This window comes from Dendrobates tinctorius, unplaced genomic scaffold, assembly GCF_039654945.1.
Source record: "Dendrobates tinctorius isolate UK_male_01 unplaced genomic scaffold, ASM3965494v1 ptg000073l, whole genome shotgun sequence".
NCBI lineage: Eukaryota > Metazoa > Chordata > Amphibia > Anura > Dendrobatidae > Dendrobates > Dendrobates tinctorius.
Window position 1 is genome coordinate 38,027,526 of NW_027361741.1, and position 24,726 is coordinate 38,052,251.

At 52.4% G+C, this 24,726-nt stretch overlaps 1 protein-coding gene across 6 annotated transcripts in view; it reads left to right on the forward strand.

Moving 5' to 3' along the window:
* DEPDC5 (DEP domain containing 5, GATOR1 subcomplex subunit) overlaps window positions 1–24,726 on the forward strand; it is a 196,914-nt gene that overhangs the window by 65,271 nt on the left and 106,917 nt on the right. For all 6 annotated transcript variants that reach the window (XM_073582814.1, XM_073582816.1, XM_073582811.1 and 3 more), the window contains one exon: window positions 15,728–15,848. In XM_073582814.1, coding sequence (XP_073438915.1) covers window positions 15,728–15,848 — 121 coding nt within the window. The remainder of the gene's footprint in view (window positions 1–15,727; window positions 15,849–24,726) is intronic.

Here is a 24,726-nt window from a genome sequence, read left to right on the forward strand (position 1 = left end):
CTATAACGCTCAGCATGCCATAGGATCTGCAGGACATGCTGGGAGCTATAGTTCTCCTATGGGTTCTTAAAGGGAATCACCCTTTTTTTGCCCTATGAGCTGCTGGCATTGACATCAGGGGCTTATCTATAGCATTCTGTAATGCTGTAGATAAGCCTCCGATGTAACCTGAAAGATAAGAAAAACACGTTAGATTATACTCACCGGATGGGGTGGTCCGGTCCGATGCCTCCCATCTTCATACGATGCCGTCCTCTTCTTCCCTTCCTGTAGTGGCTCCGGTGCAGGCGCACTGCTCTGCTTGAGGGCAGAGCAGAGTCCTGCAGTGCGCAGGCATCGGGAGAGGTCTGGTGCCTGCGCACTGTAGTATTCTGCTCTACCCTCAACAGGGCAGAGCAGTGCGCCTGCACCGGAGCTTACTACATGAAGGGAAGAAGAGGATGGCATCGTATGAAGATGGGAGGCACCGGACCGCGACACCCATCGGACTGGACCGCCGCTTCCAGTGAGTTTAAACTAACGTGTTTTTCTTATTTTTCAGGTTACATCGGGGGCTTATCTACAGCATTACAGAATGCTTGTAGATAAGCCCCTGATGTCAATGCCGGCAGCTGAAAGTCCAAAAAAGTGACAGTTTCCCTTTAAAGCAGCGAACCAGTGTTATTTTTCAGTACTGGAGTGGTGCTTTAAATATCTGCTGCACGCCTGTGGCGTGATCATCGCGGCCCACCAGGCCAACTCCGCCCATATCCTTGGCGCTTCTCGCTCTGAATGAGAAGCGCTGCGGCCGCATCCCTGCTCCTTGGCCCTGACTCCTCCCACAACTTCTGGCGCTCGGGCCGTTACTTCCTGTTACCACTACAGGCTGGGGACTCCCATCAGGTACAGGCTGGTGACGCCATCAGGTACAGGCTGGGGGCGCACTACTTTACACCGCAGCGTGGACTACCTTCTCTGGGGGCACGGACACAGGACTGGGTAAGCTGGACACAGCCTGCTGCTGGACATGGTGCTTAACTCCTTCCCTGCAGTAGCTATAAGCAGCACTCAGGCCAATATGTCTCAGTCAAAGATATCTAAGAAGGCTGATAAGACACACACAGTGGTGTACGCCTCATGTAATGGCCCATTACCACCGATGCACCGTACTGCAATCTGTGCAGCCTGTGAACCCTCATGCGCATAGGAGCCCCTCGCTAATGCCGACCCTAGTGGGCCTAGCCCACCCGAGTGGGCCATGTCCTTGGCACAGTCCATGGCTTCCCTGCCTAAAGCTATAGGATCCTTCCGTGATTCCTCCTCAAGCCAGGGCATCGGTGTAGAAGGCCCTTCAGCCATGCGAGAGTCTTCCTCAGACAGGGGCCGGACAGCAGCAGAAGACGTACTGTACTGTCTTCTAGAACAGTGGTCCCCAACCTTTTTTGCACCAGGGACCGGTTTCAAGCAAGACTATTCTTCCATGGCCCGGCAGGGCGGGGATGGAGGTGTGACAGGGGCGGGGCTTTGGTCATAAGGGGGCGGGGCTATGGACACGGTTGTAGTGTAGCAGTGCATACTTATAATTAAATAACATTTATAATGTGACTCAACTCACCATAGGTTTTGAATAAGTGCTCCATCACCCCCTTCTCCCCATCATTGCCTTCACCCCATCACTCCCTTCTCCCCATCATTGCCTTCACCCCATCACTCCCTTCTCCCCATCATTGCCTTCACCCCATCACTCCCTTCTCCCCATCATTGCCTTCACCCCATCACTCCCTTCTCCCCATCATTGCATTCACCCCATCACTGCTGTCTCCCCATCATTGCCTTCAACCCATCACTGCTGTCTCCCCATCATTGCCTTCACCCCATCACTGCTGTCTCCCCATCATTGCCTTCACCCCATCACTGCTGTCTCCCCATCATTGCCTTCACCCCATCACTCCCCTCTCCCCATCATTGCCTTCACCCCATCACTCCCCTCTCCCCATCATTGCCTTCACCCCATCACTCCCCTCTCCCCATCATTGCCTTCACCCCATCACTCCCCTCTCCCCATCATTGCCTTCACCCCATCACTCCCCTCTCCCCATCATTGCCTTCACCCCATCACTCCCCTCTCCCCATCATTGCCTTCACCCCATCACTCCCCTCTCCCCATCATTGCCTTCACCCCATCACTGCCGTCTCTCCATCACTCCCCTCATGGCCTTCTCCTCATGTCCCCATCTCCTCCAGGGCCAGGATACACAAACAGACCCACACACGCGCACACACACAGACAGACATACATACACACACACATTATACATACACACAGACACACACACACATTATACATACACACAGACACCACCTCTCTCCTCTCACCTGCCCGCCGCCCGCGCTTCCTCGCTCTGACACAGCAGCGGCGCGCTCCTCTCTGTGTCAGTCAGAGACAGGAAGCGCGGGCGGCGGGCAGGAAGCAGGACGGGTCCTTGCAGCTCCGCTCCTGCTATTCTCTCTTGCAGGCAGCGGAGCTGCTTGGATCGCTCCCTGGCCGCCGCTAAGAACTGCTGCGCGCCGCCCCAGCCCCCGCTACGCCACTGACCGCCCCTGGCTCCCCTTGTGTCCACGGACCGGCAAGGGCACTGCAGCGGCCCGGTGCTGGGCCGCGGACCGGCGGTTGGGGACCCCTGTTCTAGAAAACGTCCCCATAACTGGTCCCCCAGGCACTCTGGTGCCTAGGCGTCCAAAAGCTCTGCTTCCCGCTCCCCCTCACCAGGGGTTTGCAGCCAACACGACTCAGAATGAGTCAGATGTGGCCGTAGACCCGGACTCGTTAGAGTACCAGGAGTCGGGGGCGGGGCCTAGCTCTTGATGTGAGAAGTCGGGTGGCTGTGCTTCTCTGCCACCATTAGCCTCAATTATCCTGCACAGAGCCCGAACTAGCTAATTCCTTTACCAGGATCAGATATCTGAAGGTCCCAGGAGTCAAGGGCGAGCTTCTGCCAGACATGGCAGACATGGGCCGCAAAAGGCAGAAAGATGCCGGAGCCTGCAGCAGTGCCCCAGTCCAAGATGGCGCTGAGAGAGAGGAGGAGGCGGGAAGAAGAAACACAGCCTATGCACAGAAGCTGGAAGTCTCAGCCCGGATGAACAGGTATGTGAGGGGCATGGAGACAGATGAAGAAGGAAATGGAGGGAGTGAGAAGCACAGAGATGAGGAGGAAGACGATGAGGAGATGCCTGTGCTGAATGCAGAGCTGGAGCAGCAGGAAGAGGGGGATGGTGACACTGTGCAGGCAGCTGAAAGTGCAGATGTAGCAGAGCCCACCCTGCGGGATGTATTCCAAGCTGTCTTATACTGCAAGACTGCCTTAACTTCTCTGACAAAGCAGGTGAATTGCCTGAAAGAGGAAATGGGAGGCATAAAAACATCTATGCAGAAAGTTACAGCCAGATTAACTGAGGTGGAGGACAGAGTTGGTGTAACAGAAGATCACTTAACCTCAGTGCAAAAGACACAACAGCACACTCAGAGGATCACGGTAGTAGCCAATAAAAATGATGACCTGGAAAACCGGTCACGTAGGAACAATTTGCGCATTGTGGGCATCCCTGAGAGAGCTGAGGGTGCTGACCCCACAGCCTTTATTGAAACCTGGCTGCTGGACAAGTTTGGTGCTGATAACTTGTCGAGAGTGTTTGCGGTGGAGCGTGCCCATCGCGTACCCATGAGACCCCCAGTGCCGGGAGATGGACCTTGCACGATGCTAGCCAGAATCCTGAATTGCAGATTCAGGGACACTATCTTACGAAAGGCTGGAAAGTTGACCGATCTTAACCTGGAGAGCAAACGAATCGAAATATACCCGGATTACTCAGCCGAGGTGCAAAAGTTACGACTGCGGTATCGCGAAGTGAAGAAACAGCTCCGCCGCTCTTTGCATTTGAAATACTCTACAATTTATCCTGCTAAATTAAGAGTGGAAGCTTTTGGAAAGGTCATTTTTTCCCATCACCGGTTGAGGCTGCTTCGTGGTTGGAGCGCAACCGGCGCAAATTGAGAGAAGATAATGGCAATATGACCACATGACCCTGCGCAAATTGAGAGAAGATTATGGCAATATGACCACAAGACCCTGCTAGACTGATCACTGGACAGGGTTGTGGCGCTGCTTTACTCTGCGAAATAGGAGCGCAGAGGAGGGGGAGAACTCCCCACGGGGATCTACGTATTATGGTTAATTGACTAATGGTTCGGGACTATGCATACTGTTGACAATATGGCGGAGAGGCTGCCAATGATGGAGGAGGACACGACGCATGTTGAAGTGCGGAATACTGAGACGTTGCTCAGGTTCTTTGAGTTCCCACTCTCACGTTGGGGAGAGAGTGACCACTGCAAAAGGGGAAGGGTGGGGGAAGGGGAAGCGGAGAGGGATGGGGGGAGGTGGGTGGGGCGGATTTGTAGGGAGATGGGGGTTTTCATGCTGTTTGACCGGGTATGATTGGGACCACAATGTAATGATGTTACTTGATGATGGATTGTTCTTTCTAATGCACAATGAGTAACCGTACTGTTCGGATGTTAAGTTGAAATGTACGTGGTATATCTGATAAGGTTAAGAGGGCGGCTGTTCTGAATCATATCAAATCCTGTGAACCTATGATCGCGTGCTTGCAGGAGACACATCTCACTAGAGATACTATGCACTGGTTGTCAAGACTATGTATCTGGAGTTAAAGAGGTGATATTGTTATATCCATAATTTTTTGGGAATATTTGTGATACTGGTTGTCAAGAGCCTGGATGCTAAAGACATATCATTCTACTTATTCCTCGTACTCCAGGGGGGTGTCAGTCCTAATACACAAAAACACACATTATGAAGAGCTGGAAGTGCATGTAGACAGTGAAGGGCAGTATGTATGGATTGCTTGCAGATTGTTCGGACACAAAATGATTTTAGTGGCTTTATATATCCCTCCACCTTACTCTAAAAAGAAACTACAAGCAGTACTGGAACTGACGGGCAGATGGGGGGAGACTCCATTGTTGATTATGGGAGATGTTAACAACACTATGATTATTGGGATAAAGTACGACCGGCAGGTACGGAAGCTGGACAGGACAGGATGACTGCCTTTGGCACGTATGTAGGAGAACTTGGGCTGGTAGATCTGTGGAGAGTACGAAATGAGGGTAAGAGGACTTTTTCATGTCATTTGGCAACACATGGAACATAGACCTGGCTTTGGGGGATACCGCTATGGATGGGAGGTGGAATACCTACAGAGGACTCTCTCGGATCATGGTCCTGTGGTGGTCACGCTTCTGGTGAGATCTCCTCAGTGTCAGAGGGGAGGTTGGCGTCTTCACCCGACGTGGCTTAAAGTGGTGGATATGGGTGGCATAACCAAAGAGCTAGAGCACTTCTTCCAAATGAACGAAGGGTGTACTGAGGCCACAACGGTATGGGATGCCATGAAGGCGTTTACGAGGGGACTTTTTATAAGTGAGATTGCGAGGTGTAAGACCAAAGCTAAATTGGCAGATCAACAAATAAAGGATGACCTGAAAAGAGCGGAGGCAGACATGATTTTGGCGCCAACGAGTGAAGCTCACAATAGACTAAAATTGGCTCAGGAGGCAGTTGATAAACTGCACATGATGCAAAGCTGAGAGGAAAAGGGCATTTCAGCAAGCACAATTCTTTGAAGAAGGAGATAGAGTGGGTCACTTGGCAATCAAGCTAGCCCTTCAGCGATTCCATCAACTTCTGGTTGGACATCCCATTCGGATTCAGTCGGACAACGACACGGTGGTGGCGTACATCAATCGTCAGGGGGGCACACAAAGCAGAAGAGAGATGCACGAGGTAGAACACATTCTGGAATGGGCCGAGACAAACCATTCAGTCATCTCTGCAGTTCATATTCCAGGATTAGAGAATTGGGCGGCAGATTTTCTCAGCCGTCAGCGTCTGGCCTCGGGAGGGTGGTCCCTCCATCCCAAAGTTTTTCAGCAGGTTTGCCAGCGCTGGGAAACACTGGATGTAGACCTCATGGCCTCTAGACTAAATGCCAAAGTTCCAGCATTCGTAGCTCAGTCACGCGACCCATTAGCCATCGGGTCGGATGCTCTGGTGCTTCCGTGGCATCAGTTTTGCCTCTCTTACATTTTCCGCCGCTTTCGCTAATTCCAAGGGTCATCCAGAAGATCAAGGCAGAAGGAATCACGGTGATTCTCGTCGCAACAGACTGACCACGCCGAGCGTGGTACGCGGAACTAGTGCAACTAGTCGCCGACGTTCCCTGGCGGTTACCGGACCGCCCAGACCTTCTCTCGGGCCTATTTACCGCCAAAACTCGAGAGTGCTGAGTTTAACGGCCTGGCCATTGTATCCAGGATCCCTGCCCAGTCCGGTTTCTCGCAACAAGTATCTTCCACCATGATGAACGCTCGGAAACCTACATCCATGAGCATTTAACATCGCATCAGGACGGTCGTTTTCATTTGGTGCAAAACCCGTGGATGTTCTCCACGTGTTTTCTGTCCCATTTTAGAATTCCTCCAAGCAGGATTAGATTCAGGACTGGCACTGGCTTCTCTCAAATGCCAAATTTTAGCCTTATCTGTCCTGTTCCAGCAAAGGATAGCTTCCAAACCGCAGGTTAAGACCTTGATAAAGGGAGTGTCGCATCTTGTCCCCTCCTACAGGATGCCACTGGAGCCTTGGGACCTTAATTTGGTCCTAGGTGCCTTTCAAGAAGCCCCCTTCGAACCTCTGCAGGACTCATCTTACACTTCTTTCTTGGAAAGTTGCCTTGACATCCATCAGGCGGGTCTCAGAATTGGCGGCCTTGTCTTGCAAACCTCCATTTCTAGTTTTCCACCAGGACAAGGTGGTGCTGAGTACGTCTCCGTCCTTCTTGCCTAAAGTCGTCTCTTTTCATCTGAATGAGGACATAGAACCAACCGGGTAAGCTGGCATTTTTTCTTTTTTATTGACTCAGGATGAAAGGTCCACTTTCCTATGCACAGCTATTCTCTACTGATAAAGGTGGCAGGACCAATTTTCTGATCATATAGAGAAAAACCGTGTGCACTACCCTAGAAGGTGCCGTGGTAGGATCCCACACCGTATAGCATATAATAAAAAACTAGGAACTCAACTCATGAAGAAATTTTGTTGATTTTTTTTATTGCAGGCCAAAAAACCGTTTCGGCCACATCCGGCCTTTATCAATTACAGACTGATTTAAACGTATGTGGATTGAAGGAATCCTAGTGAAAAATGCAGGACATGTCTCGGTATATATGAGCTTGTGTGGGTACTAATGGTTAACCCCAGGATCGGAGGACCGAGGATCTGTGTGTCTGCATGCCAGCTTCACAGACGCAGTATACCACTGCTTGTCTATGACATAGATATAGTCTGTAACTGATAAAGTCCGGATGTGGCCGAAATGTTTTTTTGGACTGCAATAAAAAATCAACAAAATTTCCTCATAAGTTGAGTGCCTAGTTTTCTATTATGTACAATTTTCTGATCATGGCATGTTGACTATTGCAAAAACAGAGAAGATTGACTCTTCACGCAATAGAGGATGTGGGAGACTGCTTCCATGCATGGTTAGTTGTGAATTTCGCCCTTCCACTACATTGGCGATGGTTGTTTGGAAGCAAACTAGATTGCCTGGCATTCTACCTTACCTATGGATAAGCAATGGCTGGATGGTTATGAGATCCATTACTTTCTGGTAGGAAAGCTTCTGTTAACCCAGGAAGCTGGGACTGTGTTCTGGAGGGAGAGTCCCCTAAAGCCAGAAAAGTGGACTGAGATCCAGGAGAAAGGAGTGACCTATATGGACTAGGAGACAAGGGGACCACTGGGAGACACTGGATTAATCAAGTGAACCCAAATGAAAATTGAACTGTCACCATCTTGCATAGCGTTCCCCTGCAGAACTGGAGCAGGCCAAGAAACTAACATATGAGAGTTCGATTTCTGGCCAAAAGAATCAACCTCTAACTCCTAAGAATAGATCCTTGTTATTTAGGCAACAATTAGTAACCCAAGGGAAGGGAGCACTGGAATAGGGGCAAACAGGTTTTTTTTTTTGTCTATGATGCAACCAAAATATAATAGAAACCCTGGACATTTGCACACGTTCTAAGTTCTCAGGCCAAGATGGGGCAACAAAGCAAATCGCTCAGGTAGGAAAGAGCGAAGATTCCCCCGGAATGTTAAAGGTCCATGACCACAGCTATGAACCTGTCTCTTATCTATCTAGTATTCTCTGAATAAGACATCCTGGACCGCTGCTTTCCAGATGCCTTAGAAGAGAAGATAACTTGCCACCCAAAAACATGTCTGTGGAGAGCTAGTTATTTCCAAGCCTGGGCTGTAAACTGCTATTACTAGTAAGCAGGTGAGCGGAAACTTTGCTCATTTATTGAGGAGTAGACGACATGGCCGAGTGGAGAAAAACTGCCAAAGAAAGGACCAAGCTGCCAAATCCTTTGGTTTAGAGGAGTAGCGTTGGTGTCTTTTAACTGCAGGGTAATAGGAATTTCTCTATCGCTTCATTGGGAAACAAAGGAACCATGGGGTGTATGCTGCTGCCACTAGGAGGCTGACTCTATGCACATAAAAAAGGTTAGCGCCTCCTCTGCAGTATATACCCCATCGACTGGCACGAAGTTAATCAGCTTAGTCTCATTAGGAGGTGGACATAGGTCTTTTCTTAGAGCCATTTCTACTTCAGTGTGCGTCATTCCTTTTCAGGTACCCGGAGGGATACAGTGAAAAGTCACTACTGTAATTCCACGTAGAGACTGAGTACGGCGTGTACTGCCACCCCGTATCCTCATAGGTCTAGTCGGCAGGACCCATATCCCTAGCACAGAAGCCCGCTTAGGTGACCCGGATCCGGTCCTAGCCCATTGTCCCCCACCCACTCGCCCACCAGAGCCTGTTAGCTGGAGGAGACATGGACGTCCTTCAACAAGCTTCCGGACGTCTTAACATCCCCAGGATGCAGAGGTACTCTTCCCTCTTTTCCCTCAGTTTCTTCACAAGCTACATAAGGAAGAGGACAGAGGAAGAAGATGAAGTTTTTATTGGGGCTCTCTTCAGGTTAGGGTAACCACTTCCCCTTATCCTTCTATAGTACGGAGCATCAGGCTATGGCGAGTGCCTCACATGGTCTCTGGTTTAATTCCAGACTCCGGCTTACTGTCGAGCCTAGTCCCCACGCCCCCTTCCGGCACCAGGCTACCTCCTTTCACAGATTCGGCAGATAGCTCTGGTGTTTTCAGGATCTCCACGCATGCCCTCCCTCCGGCGGTCACCGGTTGCTAATTTAGGCCCCTTCTGCTCCGGCCTAGTCCTCCTTAGCTCCACCCCCCGTCTTCTCAGTCTTCGGGCAGGATTTTCTTCTGCCTGCCTCCCCTCCGCTTCCTGCACCCGGCGCAAGCCCCGCCCACTCCACCCAGCCTCACAAGCGGTTCAGGAAAGGTAGCAATTGCCGCCGTCTTTCTTCCCCCATAGCTGGCTGTTAGCTCCACCCCCTTTCCGACTGTACAGAGCGGGCTTTTTCTCAGCACGCCCACTCTTTTGCAGCGCTCAAATTCTTACACAGACCTCCAGCATCCTCCCTGCGGTCGCCATATACCGACGTGTGGACCCAGATGGTGCCTTCTCCTGGCAGAACCAGCTCTTCTCTACCTATCTTCGCTCAGCAGCCTCTACAGCCTGGAAGCAGACTACGGGACAGGATACTGTCAGTAGCTCTGCACTGCAGACTGACACTCTCCTCTGCATCTTTTCTGTCCCCTAACCCTCTGGCATCAGTTAGTGGGTCTGCTCATCATGCCTAAGCACAAAGGAGAGCCTTCTCGTACTACAGCTTCTTCCTCTACTCTGATCAGACACTTTGTATGCTCTTCTTGCCAAAGCAGACTCCCTTCAGGTCAGTCCTCTTCCCTCTGTCAGGGTTGCATCCACTGCCCCGGAAGTCCCTTCCCACCTTAGGCAACAGCGAGACCAGTGTGGGCATCCTCTGTCGCAGTCTGTGGCGGACCTCGCCAGGGTGTCACAGACCCTGGTGTCCGTGCTTGACAAATTGCCCCTTCCGGTAGTCGCCAGCGCGTCACAGGATTCTCCGTCCGGCCCTTCCAAAACAGGCCGTAAGAGACTCAGACAGGAGCACCGTTCTCGGTCCTCTTCCCACTCCATTTCACCATCTGGTCTTTCACGGCGAGATTCCTCTTCCGGATCCTCCTCTCCCGAGTCAGGCGAGGCGTCTTCGGACACGCTTTCAGAAGATGAGTCAGACCTTGGTTCAGATCAGGCCTCCAACATGAGCGAGGTATGGTCCAGAGCCTGATTGTCACGGTCAACCAGACCTTAGGCATCAAGGATTCCTCTACGGAATCCACAGATGAGACGGTTTTGTTTAGACGGTCAAAACCACCTTCCAAGGTCTTTGCTCCACACAGTGAATTTGTGGAGGTACTTAAAAGGGAACAGAGGAACCCTACCAGACGCTTTCAAAGAGGGAAGCGCCTCGGCATCCTATATCCCTTCTCCCCGCAGCTCACCTAACTGGAAGACTTCCCCAGCTGTGGACCCGCCAGTCTCCAGACTGTCCACCAACACGGTCCTCCCGCTTTCTAGCGCATCATCCCTCACGGATTCCAATGATGGCATTATAGAATCGTTGGCAAAGTCAAGTTTTGAAGCGGCTGCTTCTATATTATGCCCGGCCTTCGCCTCTACCTGGTTCTCAAAGGCCATAGCCAGATGGGCCAAATGGCTTCATAAGGGCGTTCTTGCGGGAGCTCCTCTGAAGGAGCTAGCTGACCTTGCTGACCAGATTTCCTATGCAGGGAAATACTTGCTATCTGCCTCCCTGGATGCTGCATCCTGCGCTGCTCAGGCGTCCAGCGATATGGTGGCCATCCGGAGGCACATTTGGCTCAAAGCATGGCAGGCAGACCTATCGACAAAGAAATCGCTTACCAGCGTCCCCTTCCAGGGGGGGACCGCCTGTTTGGCTCCATGTTGGACCAGATTATTAAAGAGGCCACGGAAGGCACGAGTTCTCGTCTTCCCCAGTCCAGAACTCTCCTGCCTTCTTGGAAGCAGCAATTCCGCCCCTTTCGGTCTTTTAGGCGCTTCACGGCGAAGGAGGATTCTTCCGGTCAGTGCATGCCACAGACCTGCCAGGTCATAAAAAAAGGCTTCATTCAAGCCTACTGCTTCATGGCATCCTCAAAGCTCCCATGGTAGGTCCTCTGGGCCCGGACATGGCAGGTCTTCCTCGACATGACTCGTGTCCAGATCCCAGCGTATCTCCCAGGCTAGGAGGTAGTCTCCTCTTTTTCAGGGACATTTGGCTCGCCTTGGTGGAGGACGAATGGGTTAGTGAGAGAGTATCCTCAGGATACAAAATAGTTTGCTTCGCGTCCCCGAGATCGATTCTTTGAATCACGTCCTCCAAAAGATCCTGCTCTGGTTCCGGGTTTCTTTGCTTCCATCGCCTCCTTTCTCAGTTCGGGAGTTATTGTCCCTGTCCCAGAACAAGACCGCTTCACAGGTTTCTATTCAAACTTGCTTGTAGTTCCAAACAAGGGCGACGCGGTTTGGCCCATTCTGGATCTGAAGTTACTGAACAGAAGAATCCGCCTGCGCCATTTTAAGGATGGAGTCCCTCTGCTTAGTAATTTTGCTTCCATGGAGACGCGGGAATTCCTCTGCTCCATAGATATCCAAGACGCCTACCTCCACGTTCGGATTTTTCCAGCTCATCAAGAGGTTCTTGCATTTCGCGATTCAGCGGAACCATTTCCAGTTTGTCGCCCTGCCGTTCGGTCTCGCGACTGTCAGGGTCCTGACAGCGCCGGTGTACAGCCTCCGCTAAGCAGGGACTCACCCGCACCGTAGGGACCCCTGGGGACAAGAACAGCCGGAAAATAAAGATGCACAGGACCTGAATGTAGAAGTTTAGCAAGCCAGCATAGGACCTATGGTCATGTGAACGGTCATGTGACTGCAAGGGGGCGGGGCTTAGCGTCCTGCTTTCAGAGAAGGTAGAAAACTCAGTCAGGCAAAGCAGAGGTCAAGCACAATACAGGCAAGCGAGGTACAGGAGGGATAAACAGACGGAAGGTCAGACAAAGCCAAAGGTCATACAAAAGATATCAGTACAGTACCAGGGATGAGACAGAACGGAGAGTCAGGGCCAAGCAGAGATCAAAAACCAAACGGACGTAGAAGGTACCAAGCAGAATCCAAAGCGATATCCAGAGAACAGACCGAGTCATACACAGAGAATCAAGCAACCAGAACACAGCACTAACACACTCAGGGGTCACCACACAATGCCAAGGGCGAAAGTATAACTGACGGGGGATGAGAGCTTCCTGAGGCTATAAGAAGCCTCCCCAGAACCAATGAGAGGCCACCATAATAGGTCCCAGGTGTGCAGGTGAGAGTCTGCACTGAGATCAGAATATTAACCCCCAGAAGTGCCGGTCACCCAACACTGGTATCATGACAGCGACCACTCCTAGGGTCTTCACAAATATCATGGAGACATTGTTGGCATTTTGAGGATCAGGGGCCTAGTGTTAATCCCTTACCTCGACGACATCCTCATCAATGCTCCGTCTCTCTCTCAGGCCCAGGAAAGCCGGTCCGTTCTCCTCGACTCCCTAGCCCGGTACGGGTGGCTAGTCAACAGGAAATAGTCCTGCCTTGTTCCGACTCAGCGCCTTGTCTTTCTAGGCATGCTGTTTGACACCCGACAGGTGAGGGTTTTTCTCCCTGAAGAGAAGAGCGCAATCCTCCAGCAAGGCCTTCATCTTCCATCCTTCCATTCAGCAATGAAGGTCCTGTGCAGAATGATGGCAGCCTTGGAAGCAATCCCCTTTGCACAATTTCATTCAAAACCAATTTGGCGGGCCATCGTTTCGCAGTGGGACAGGTCTGTCCTGTCGCTGGATCGTCTGCTTCGTCTCTCTTCCTGAGTCAAGCAGTCTCTCGACTGGTGGTTGTCATCCCCTCTCATCCTCCAGGGCCAGTCCTTCCTTCCCATCCATTGGCAGGTGGTGACGATGGACGCCAGCCTTCTCGGCTGGGGGGCGGTTTTTCGCCATCTGACGGTTCAGGGGGGAGTTGGTCGGCGCAGGAATCCTCTCTACCGATCAACATCCTTGAGATAAGGGCCATCCTTCTGTCCCTCCGTCACTGGCAAAGGCTTCTCTGTGGTCTGCCAGTCAGAATTCAGATGGACCATGCCACAGTAGTGGCATACATCTATCACCAGGGAGGGACCCGGAGTCCCCTGGTGATGGCCGAGGTATCCAGGATCCTCCTCTCGGCGGAGACTACTCCCGAATGGACTACTGTGCCACCGATTTTCTCAGCCGCGAGGGTCTCGCGGCAGGAGAGTGGTCCCTGCATCAGGAGGTCTTCCATCATATTTGCCTTCGATGGGGAACTCCGGATGTGGACTTCATGGTGTCTCAGCTGAACAGAAAGGTTCCACTGTTCGTCTCCAGGTCCCGCGACCCTCTGGCGGTTGGTGCCGATGCTCTGGCCATTCCCTGGTCGCAATTCACGCTTCCCTACCTGTTTCCTCCCCTTCCCCTTCTTCCCAGGCTGTTAAAGATGATCAAAGCGGAGGGAGTGCCACTCATTCTGATTGCACCGGATTGGCCCAGAAGGTCTTAGTTCGCAAAGATCCTCAATCGCCCTTGGAGCTCCCAGACAGGCCAGATCTTCTGCCACAAGGAGTGATCTGCCACGAGAGTTCTCGGTCGCTCAATTTGACGGCGTGGCTGTTGAAACCAAGGTACTGACTGTCCGGTTTCTCCAGTCTGGTGATAAGCACCATGATCCAGGCTAGGAAGCAGACGGCTTCCAGGGTCTATTATCGAACATGGAAAGCCTATTTCCGCTGGTGTGAGTCCAATGACATTCCGCCGATGACTTTGTCGCTTCCTTCCATTTTGGCTTTTCTCCAAGCAGTGCTTGATTCTGGCCTTGTTCTTTGTTCTCTAAAGGGTCAGGTATCGGCCCTCTCCATCCTCTTTCAGAAGTCCTTAGCCTCCCACTCTCGTCAAAACTTGCCTTTAAGGAATGGCACATGCGGCTCCCCCGTACCGGAATCCCGTGGACCCCTGGCACCTCAATCTTGTTCTGAAGGTCATGAAGGGTTTTCCATTTGAACCTCTCAGGGAGGTCTCCCTGTCCGTTCTGTCCTGGAAGGTGGCACTTCTTGTGGCCATCATCTCCATTAGACGCGTCTCAGAGTTGGCGGCTCTTTCCTGTCCCCCCTCCCCCCTTCTTGGTTCTTCATCAGGATAAGGTGGTGTTGCGGCCTCTGCTTTCTTTCCTTCCCAAGGTGGTATCCACTTTAAACTTGAATGAGGATATTGTCCTCCCTTCCTTCTGTCCTGCTCCGACTCATTCTCCTGAGCGATCACTGAACAGGCTAGACCTGGTGAGGGCGGTGAGGATCTATCTGGCTAGGACCGCTTCCTTTAGGAAGATGGATCTCCTATTCGTCATTCCAGATGGTGCCGGGCTCCAAGGCTACGATTGCTCGCTGGATCAGAACTGCAATTTTGGAGACTCACTGGGTTAAGAACAGAGTGCCTCCCCCGGGGATTAAGGCTCACTCTACTCGGGCAGTGGGTGCTTCCTGGGTGGCACACCATGGGGCATCCACCCTACAACTTTGCAAAGCGGCAACCTGGTCTTCCAGCCACACGTTTGCCAAATTTTACAAGGTCCATACCTACGCTTCGGTGGATGCCAGCCTAGGTAAAAGGATCTTGCAGGCGGCAGTGGTGAGTTCTCCGATCTGAATGGAGTTTCCTGCTGTTCCCCTCCCTAGGGACTGCTTTAGGACGTCCCATGGTTCCTGTGTCCCCTAATGAAGCAGTAGAGAAAACAAGATTTTTGGTTGCTTACTGTAAAATCTGTTTCTCTGAGCCTTCATTGGGGGACACTGCACCCTCCCATGTTTTACAACTCATGTTCTTTCTTCTGTGTTATTGTTATAGTTGACTTGTCTGTTTATTCTTTCTATTCTGTTGCTTCTCCTACTGCTTTCTCACCAACTGATTAACTTAGTGCCAGTCGATGAGGTGTATACTGCAGAGGAGGAGCTAACCTTTTTATGTGCATAGTGTCAGCCTCCTAGTGGCAGCAGCATACACCCCATGGTTCCTGTGTCCCCCAATGAAGGCTCTGAGAAACAGATTTTACGGTAAGCAACCAAAAATCCTGTTGTCTTGAGTGAAGCTGCCACCAGTGTTTTTTCAAATTAAAGGAAGATATTGCATATCGTCCAAGCAAAACAGATGGTACTCTGACCACTTCTCAGAGTAAACCACTACAAACAATGAAGCTAGCTGGCTTTGCCAGTACTCCGGTCAAACAAACTAGTTCCATCCCTCTAGCTAAATTTAGCTGTCACAATTAAAACAATAAATAAAAAAAATAAATTGCAGAATCACTGGTATTGGAAGAAACCCAAAGTGAACATTTGGCAAATGGGGCTCTGTAAGCCAGGCCAAAAAGTCAAAACTGGTTCCAGCAGTGTATCAGATGTGCAGATTAATGTAATTCATTAATTGCCTTCAAGTTCAATTTAAAACAAAAAAATGCACAATGCCTGTAACGTTTGTTTGTTTCTCTTGTTTTCTATAAATTTATCTCTTCTTCCTTTTCTGAAGCACTAGGAAGCCCGAAAGAGGCAGAAAATGCCCTGCCCATACAAGTGGACTATGATGCTTATGATTCTACTGTTTTCCGATTGCCTGGTCCATCTAGAGCACAGCGCGCTACAACCTTCAGGTGAATAGGCAAATGCCAAAAACTCAAAATAACACTTATAGAGAATTGATACTAAAACTATGAATTGCTACAATTTAACATTGCAAATATCCTCTTCAGAGATGAAGAGGACTTGAATTCTAGCGCCACCTATCAGAAGTAGCCATCCTAAAAACTTGGGATAAAGGCCAAACCAGATACTCTATTTACAGATCTGACGTGCTAGGGTAAAGAGATTTAAAGACCATTACACTGGCATTTCATGCTTGTTACACTCCACTAGGAGAGAGAATACCCGTTAAACTCTACTAATTAGCATCAATTTTTCTCCTTCGTCTCATTGGGGGACACAGAGACTGTGGTGTGTGCTTCTGCCGTCTGGAGGCTGACACTAAGTATACAAAAAAAGAGTTAGCTCCTCCTCCGCCGCATACACCCTCGCCCCCAGACCGGGCGTAACTCAGTTTTTGCTTAGTGTCTGATGGAGGCACACGCAGTCTGGAGCTCCAGACTAGGTTTTTTTTTTTTTTTCCCTTTCTTTGAAGATAAGACAGGGGTGACGGATCCTATAGAGAGGGTCCGATCTCCCCAAATCACCAACGGGCGACCACGTGTGAGTAGTCCTCCACGTGTTTTCTCTCCCGCACCGAGGGACACATCTGGGACTTTTCCCCAGACAACCATTTTTCTTTTTTATTTTGTAAAGAGGGGCAACGCATCCTGATGAGAGGATTCGATTTCCCCATGAGCTACAACGGGCGAGCACGTGTGAGCGATGGGCGATCCCCAACGGACTCCACGTTTTGTTCCTCTCCTGCAACGCGGGATTTCAGGTTGGCCCCTTCCACCCCTAGGTAGTGACACCAGGGGTGCAGTTGGAGGCGCAGGTGAGCCAGGGGATCGAAGCATCCACCCCCAGTAGCCTCCCCCTCCCCGCCCAGGGACGGGGTTGAGAACACCCCAAGAGAGCCCCCCCCCCGGCGGCAGGCTCACCTTTGTTTGTAGGGTCACCCCCCGGAACGGGACCCTCCAGAAGGCGCCGCGGGGCTGTCTGTTCCCCCGCCCGACGGGGTTACTTCTTCTCACAGGGCCCGACTCTCTCCCCGGTGGAACCCGATGCGAGTAGTGCCACATGCGGCAGCAGACGCTCTGCGGCCAGAAGTCCCGCCGGCGGCCGCGGTCCCCGCGAGGCCTACCCGCCCCTTCCGGTCGTAGCCGGAAGCCCCGCCCACTGACTTCCGGCAGCCCGGGGAGCGCGGCGGGCGCGCAGTGTCCGGGGAGCGCGCGCCCTCCTCCCCCTCCTCGCAGGTCCCCGCCGGAGTACGGCTGAAGCTCCGCCGGCGGCCGCGGTCCCCGCTGTATGGGGAGGGCCGCGAGTTCCGCCCGCCGCTTCCGGTGGGGGCCGGAAGCCCCGCCCACTGACTTCCGGCGGCACGGGGAGCGCGGCGGGCGCGCACAGTGACCAGAGGCTCCCGCCCCCCCTCCCCCTCCTCGCATTTCCTCGCCGGAGTGCGGTCAGAAGCCCCGCCGCCTCTCTCCAAGGTGCACCGCAGTGCCCCCGGCGAGTAATGGCACGTGAAGCAGCTCGTCCACGTCTCAGGGTTTTCGCTGCGTCCAGAGCACCCCGTGGAAGAGGGGGGACGTTACCGGTGGGTGAGTGCAACCCCGTTTCGAGTGCCGCACTGGTTGTCAAGGAAGGGGTTACCCTCCTCCTCCTACCCTACCCTGCAATATGTCTGGCAAAGGGAAAGCTCACTCTTTCCTATACGCTGTTTGCGTTTCCTGTGGGGTCAGGCTGCCTAAGGCGCAGCCGGGTAAATTTTGCGAAGCCTGTGAGTCGGAGCGAGCCCAGGAGCCCCCCATTGTTGCAGAGCCCAGGGGTCAGGACCCCCCAGAATGGGCAGTGTCTTTATCGCATTCTATGATGTCCCTTACGAAGGCAATTGAGTCCCTTCGGGGCCCGGGCAGGGTCAAGGATGGTGGTCTGCCAGCGGAAGACAGCTCGTCCACGTCTCAGGACCCTTCGTCCGTTAGGGGCCGCTCCAGCACCAGACAAGCTCATGGTAAGAGAGCTCGTTCTCCGTCGGCCGGGCCCTCTGGGGAGTCGGCGGCGATTTTTAGGGCATCTCGTTCCCTGTCGCCAAGCTCAGGAAGCGATCAGGACGAGGGCGAGGAGGAGGAAGAGGAAGCCTGGAATCCAGAAAGCCTGGGATACCAGGACTCGGTGGACAGCCTCATTGAGGCGGTCAACCAGACTTTAGAGATCGAGGATGATGTGTCCACGGCCTCAGGTCACAAGGTCTCCTTCAAGAAAACCAGGCGTCCGCATAGAAGGTTTGCCACACATCCGGAGTTCGAGGAGCTAGTCCAGAAACATAGGGAACACCCGGATAAGCGCTTTGCAATGCAAAAGGCGCTGCAAGCAAAGTATCCGTTCCCTCCTGAACTCCATAAAGGGTGGGTGGAGTCGCCAGTAGTGGACCCACCGGTGTCACGTTTAGCATCAAGATCGCTATTGTCGATACCCAGCGGTTCTTCTATTAAGGACCCAACTGATCGCCTCATAGAGGGGCTTGCCCGCTCAGTGTATGAGGCAGCAGGGTCGGCTCTGGCCCCCTCCTTTGCGGCTACCTGGGTGGCTAAGGCCATGGTTTCATGGGCAGACACTCTGCATAGGGCCCTCCAAGACAGGGATCTGCCCGCGGAAATCTTGGAGGTGACAAATCAGATATCAGGAGCGAGTGATTATCTCGTCGGCGCCGCTCTGGATGCGGCCGAGTGTTCTGCTGTGGCAGCAGCAAATGCGATCGCCGTAAGGCGAGCATTATGGCTGAGATTATGGAAAGCGGATTCTATCTCTAAAAAATCCTTGACCTCATTGCCTTTTCAAGGCAATCGATTGTTCGGTGAAAAGCTTGATAAACTTATCTCAGAAGCCACAGGGGGGAAGAGTAGTTTTCTACCGCAGCAGAAGAGTTGGCCGGCATTCAGGCAGACGCAGAGGCGTTTTCGGCCCTTTCGTAGCTCCTGGAGGTGGACTTCGGCCAGGGCATCCACCTCCGCAAATGATGGTCAGATTAGAGAAAGGCAAGTTTCTTACAGGGCCAATTCGCTGGGTAGAGGCCGGGGCCGTTTGCCCAGAGCGAGGGGGGCCAGATCACAAAAGCCTCCAGCAAAATGACTCGAGGCACTTCGTACCTACGGACGACAGAGTGGGCGGACGTCTACTAAGGTTCAGCCACGTTTGGGTCGCAGTGGCACGCGACGCTTGGGTGGCAGAACTGATATCGTCCGGGTACAAGATAGAGTTTGTCGGACTCCCGCCACGGCGTTTCTTCCGTTCCCGGCTCTCCGGAACAGAATCGCAGGCGGAAGGTCTGTTGCAGGCTATAATGACGCTACAGCGCAACGGGGTCATTGTCCCAGTGCCGAAAAGCGAAGAGACGCAAGGTTTTTACTCCAACCTGTTTTCAGTCCCCAAAAAGGACGGGACAGTAAGGCCAGTACTGGATTTAAAGATCCTGAACAAGTTTATCAGGGTCAGGCGATTCCGGATGGAATCCCTCCGTTCGGTCATTTCAGCCATGGATCCAGGGGAATTCCTGGCCTCGATCGATGTGCAGGATGCATATCTACACATCCCGATTTTTCCTCCACACCAGAGGTTCCTGCGTTTTGCGATCGGAGGGCGACATTTCCAATTTGTTGCTCTGCCCTTCGGTCTGGCCACTGCCCCCAGAGTCTTTACAAAGATAATGGCGGTGGTTATGGCCATCCTGCATGCTCGGGGCATAACGGTACTACCCTACCTGGACGACCTTTTGGTAAAGGGGCCGTCGTTTCAGGCGTGCCAGGAGAATGTCGGTATCACTCTGGATACCCTGGCCCGCCTAGGTTGGCTGATCAATCGGAACAAGTCGTCCTTGGTTCCGGCTCAGAGAATCGTATTTCTAGGCATGGTTTTCGACACCTCCCAGGGGCTGGTGATCCTCCCTCAGGACAAGGCGCAAAGGATCAAACAGGGGGTACGGAACCTTCTTCAGCCGGGCTCCAGATCCATCCGGTACGGCATGAGTGTGTTGGGCAGAATGGTGGCGGCGATGGAGGCAATCCCGTTTGCCCAGTTCCATCTCCGTCCGCTTCAACATGCGCTCTTGTCAGCATGGGACCAAAAGCTGCTTTCCCTCAATCATCGGTGCAGTTTGTCTCCACCGGTCCGACGGTCACTCCAGTGGTGGACTCGCGACTCGTCTCTGGTTCAGGGGAAACCCTTTCCCCCGGAACAGTGGTTGGTGGTGACGACCGATGCAAGCCTGCAGGGTTGGGGAGCAGTTTTCCAGAGTCACACAGCCCAGGGGCGGTGGTCCTTTCGGGAGGTAATTCTCCCGATCAACATTCTGGAGATACGGGCAATACGATTGGCCCTGCAACATTTTCAGCGTTGGCTGACAAACCGGCCGGTGCGCGTTCAGTCGGACAATGCTACAGCGGTAGCGTATGTGAACCATCAGGGGGGCACGCGCAGCCAGGCAGCCATGCGCGAGGTCGGGCTGGTACTGCGTTGGGCCGAGAAAAACCACGTGGTAATTTCAGCGGTGCACATTCCGGGAATCGAAAACTGGGCGGCGGATTTTCTCAGCCGACAGGGGGTCGCGGCAGGGGAGTGGTCCCTGCACCCCGAGGTTTTTCAACAGATCTGCCAACGGTGGGGGACACCAGACGTGGACCTTATGGCATCCAGAGAGAACGCCAAGATTCAAAGGTTCGTCGCTCGATCCCTCGACCCGCAGGCAATCGCAGCAGACGCTCTGGTGCTTCCGTGGAGCCAGTTTCGGCTCCCGTACTTGTTCCCCCCGCTACCTCTGCTTCCAAGAGTCATCAGAAAGATAAGGAGAGAGAGGGTTCCAGCAATTCTGCTGGCCCCAGACTGGCCTCGGCGGGCCTGGTATGCAGATCTGGTTCAACTAGTGGTGGACGTACCCTGGCGTCTCCCAGATCGGCCGGACTTACTGTCCCAGGGGCCGATCTGCCATCCGAACTTAGGGGCCCTGTGTTTGACGGCGTGGCCATTGAATCTTGGCTGTTAACACAGGCAGGATTCAGGCGCGATGTGGTGGCCACGATGGTGAGTGCCCGAAAGCCTTCCTCGGCGAAGGTATATCATCGGACTTGGGAAGTGTTTTTCCGTTGGTGTAGGGATCGCGGAGTGGCTCCTCTGGTTTTTTCGATCCCCAACGTACTGGCTTTTCTGCAGGCAGGGCTGGACGCGGGATTGGCTCCGAGTTCGCTCAGAACGCAAGTCTCGGCCCTGTCGGTGCTTTTCCAACGAAAGGTCGCTTCGGTCTGGCAGGTTAGGACGTTTATGCAAGGGGTCGCACATTTAGTACCCCCCTATAAGGCACCGATGGAATCATGGGACCTGAACTTAGTGCTCAGGGCCCTTCAGGAACCTCCCTTCGAACCGTTACAAGAAGTCTCCTTACCTTACCTGTCCAGGAAGGTCGTTTTTCTGGTAGCAATAACATCTATTAGGCGGGTTTCGGAACTGGCGGCTTTATCTTGTAAACCGCCGTTCCTGACTTTTTATAAGGATAAAGTAGTTTTAAGGCCAGCTCCCCCCTTCTTGCCGAAGGTTGTCTCTGCATTCCATATCAACGAAGACATTGTCTTACCCTCGTTTTGCCCGGCACCGGTGCATAGGGTAGAAAAGGCATTGCACACCCTGGATCTGGTAAGAGCCCTTAGGAGATATGTGACAAGGACAGCGCCATTCCGCCAGACAGACTCTCTATTCGTGATTCCAGAAGGGCGGCGGAAGGGACTCGCTGCGTCCAGAGCGACTTTGGCCAGATGGGTTCGTCTGACAGTCCAAGAATCATATCAAATCAGTGGCACGCCGGTTCCGGCAGGGATCAGGGCACACTCGGCTCGAGCAGTGGGTGCCTCATGGGCACTGCGACACCAGGCTTCAGCGGAACAGGTGTGCAAAGCAGCTACCTGGTCCAGTTTGCATACGTTTGTCAAACATTATAACGTACATACCCAGGCATCCTCGGATGCAAGCCTGGGAAGAAAGATTCTCCAGGCAGCAGTTGCGCACCTCTAATCAGGGGCGCAAAATAGCATGGATTGGGTGAGCTAAGATCCCGCCCAGGGACTGCTTTAGAACGTCCCACAGTCTGTGTCCCCCAATGAGACGAAGGAGAAACATGGATTTTTGTGAGTACTCACCGTAAAATCCTTTTCTCCGAGACGCTCATTGGGGGACACAGCACCCACCCTATTAGCCAGTTGGCATCTGTTTATTTTGAATTATACAAATCCTTATGTAAGGATCAGGGTGGTCCCTTTTTCAGACGTATAATTTCTTGCCTGAGTTTAAGGCGCGTTTTCCTACTGCTTATGCACTAAACTGAGTTACGCCCGGTCTGGGGGCGAGGGTGTATGCGGCGGAGGAGGAGCTAACTCTTTTTTTGTATACTTAGTGTCAGCCTCCAGACGGCAGAAGCACACACCACAGTCTCTGTGTCCCCCAATGAGCGTCTCGGAGAAAAGGATTTTACGGTGAGTACTCACAAAAATCCATGTATTTACCGGAACATTAACCCCTTCCCTTCCGAAAATCTATTGTGCATATGTCGTCAGTATGACCACTCAATGCCTGTGCACTTGGCTTACATTATACATTGGAAGTGTTTCCTGATGCGTACTGTCACATTGCCATAGGCGACCATTTACCAGACGGAGGTAAAAAGTGTCTTTTCGGCCACCATCTGGTTGGTATATGACTGCGTACTGTATAAGAAAGCGCAGAAGACTTTTAAAAAGAAACAAATACCGTGCGGTATACTTTCTTTATAATGAGTCCCAATGGTGGATGGATGCCTTGGCATTCTGGTAGTGGTCACCATCGGGCACATACCTCTGGAGCATATGTGTCCAAATGCAGTATGGATCTCGCTTTACACAAGTAGCATTTTCCTTAAAGGGAATCCGTCAGCAGGTTTTTGCTGTGTAATCTGAGGGCAGATGAAGTAGCAGTGGAGACACTAAATTAATTTGTCACTTTTTTGGTTGTGTGCTGTTTATATAATACAATGAAGGTTGTATGATCACTGCTGCTCTATAGCAGCACGCCCCTCTCCTGTGATAAGCAGCTCATGGTCTATAGATAATGTACACAGAGAGCCTTGTGTAGGCGAGGCAGTTTTCTCAGCCCTGCATTCTACATGTAAAAACTGATTGTGTCACAACTGCTGCATCCAATAAACTAAGTCATACATTGTTGGAATCTGGCTTTTATTTTACATTTTTAACCCTTCTTGATTTTTATTTTTTCCTATTGGACGAAGGGGTGATGGATCCTTTCAAGGCTCCGATCTCCCCGAACCATCAACAGGCGAGTATGGGGAATGTCGCCTCCTCATATCCTCTCCTGCGACGTGGGATGCCATGCCTGGGCTGCTTTTAGGGGCAACGGGTCCATTAAAGGGCACCGATCTCACCGCTCCCGTAACGGAGGAGCACATGGAATGTCTCCTCCATATATCCTCTTCCGCAGCCAGGCCTAATGCCGGACATTTAGCCCTGTCCCATTCTAGGGGATTTAACCCCTTGGATGTACAGAGGCTCCCTTTTTGTGTCCGTGCAGCCCCCACTGCACCACCACTGTTAAAGAGGGTTACCCCCCTTTATCCCTGCAGCGTCCATGACCAGCAGCGACTGCAGGAGGACATGTACCTGCTGTATATCACTGGCTTACCTGCCGCATGGCAGCTTCCCTGGGCAAGTGCCGGCACTGTAGGGCTCTGGGCAAGCGGTCTGGGGAGGTGCTGTTATAACTGAGGCTCATTCTGGCAGCGGCGGTGCTCCCCAGTCCTTCCTGCATCAATAAATTTAGTCCCTGGCTTCGGCCTTCTGCATGCCGGAGCCTGAAGTCCCGCCCACGCTATGACTCGTTCCGGCAGCTCCGCCCACTTTTCTGTACGAAAAGCGCCTCTCCTAATCTCGGCGGCCATCTCCCCTCCTCCCACGGACCCTCCGGACACATGCTGGTCATCCGGAGGGTCAGAGACAACTCACCGCAGACTCCCTTGGGAGGCTCAGCAGCTGAAGTGCCAAGCAGAAGGACCTGGGGACACAGGATCTGTGTAAGGGAGCGCTGAGCTATACCACCCTCCTTCTCCTTGCTGTAATCCTTTTACTGCAGGAAACCCTAATTTTTAAAGGGGACACCTAGAAGGGTACATTGTGCCAGCTTAAAGTATCTAAAAAGGCCAACAAGGCTATTGCAGTCTTCTTCAACGCATGCTCCTCCTGCCAGTCTGTATTTCCTAAGGCTCAGAATTCACCGCTCTGCCAAGCCTATGACCCCAAATGCACTCAGGAGCCCACCACTGAACCCAGTGTACTTGGTCCCCCTGAGTTGGCTTGTTACTGTCACAATCCATGACTTCTCTGGCCAGAGCTATTGAATCCCTCCGTGATCCTTCTGGGGAACGGAGAGTTAGCAGGACTGATGTAGATGAATTCTCCCCCAGACTGGACAAGTCGGTTAGCAGGAGCCGGAAGCACTCTAAAAGCCTACAAGTGCCTAGGAAACCGGTCCGTAGCGCGTCTTCCGAGCAAACGCTTGCCTTATCGTCCGAGAGCTCCGTTTCTCGCTCTCCCTCTCCATAAGTCAGCAGCGAACACGAGTCTGAGTATGAATCGGATGGTTTCTTGGATCCAAATTTGCCAGATTTTCAGAGAACGGTGGATTCGCTGATTGAGGCTGTCAACCAGACTCTGAAGGTTGAGGAAGATTCCGGTTCCTTTCCTGATGATGCCGTGTCCTTTAAGAAGACTAAACGCCCTCATAAGGCGTTTGCCATTCACCCTGAGTTTCAGGCCATAATTA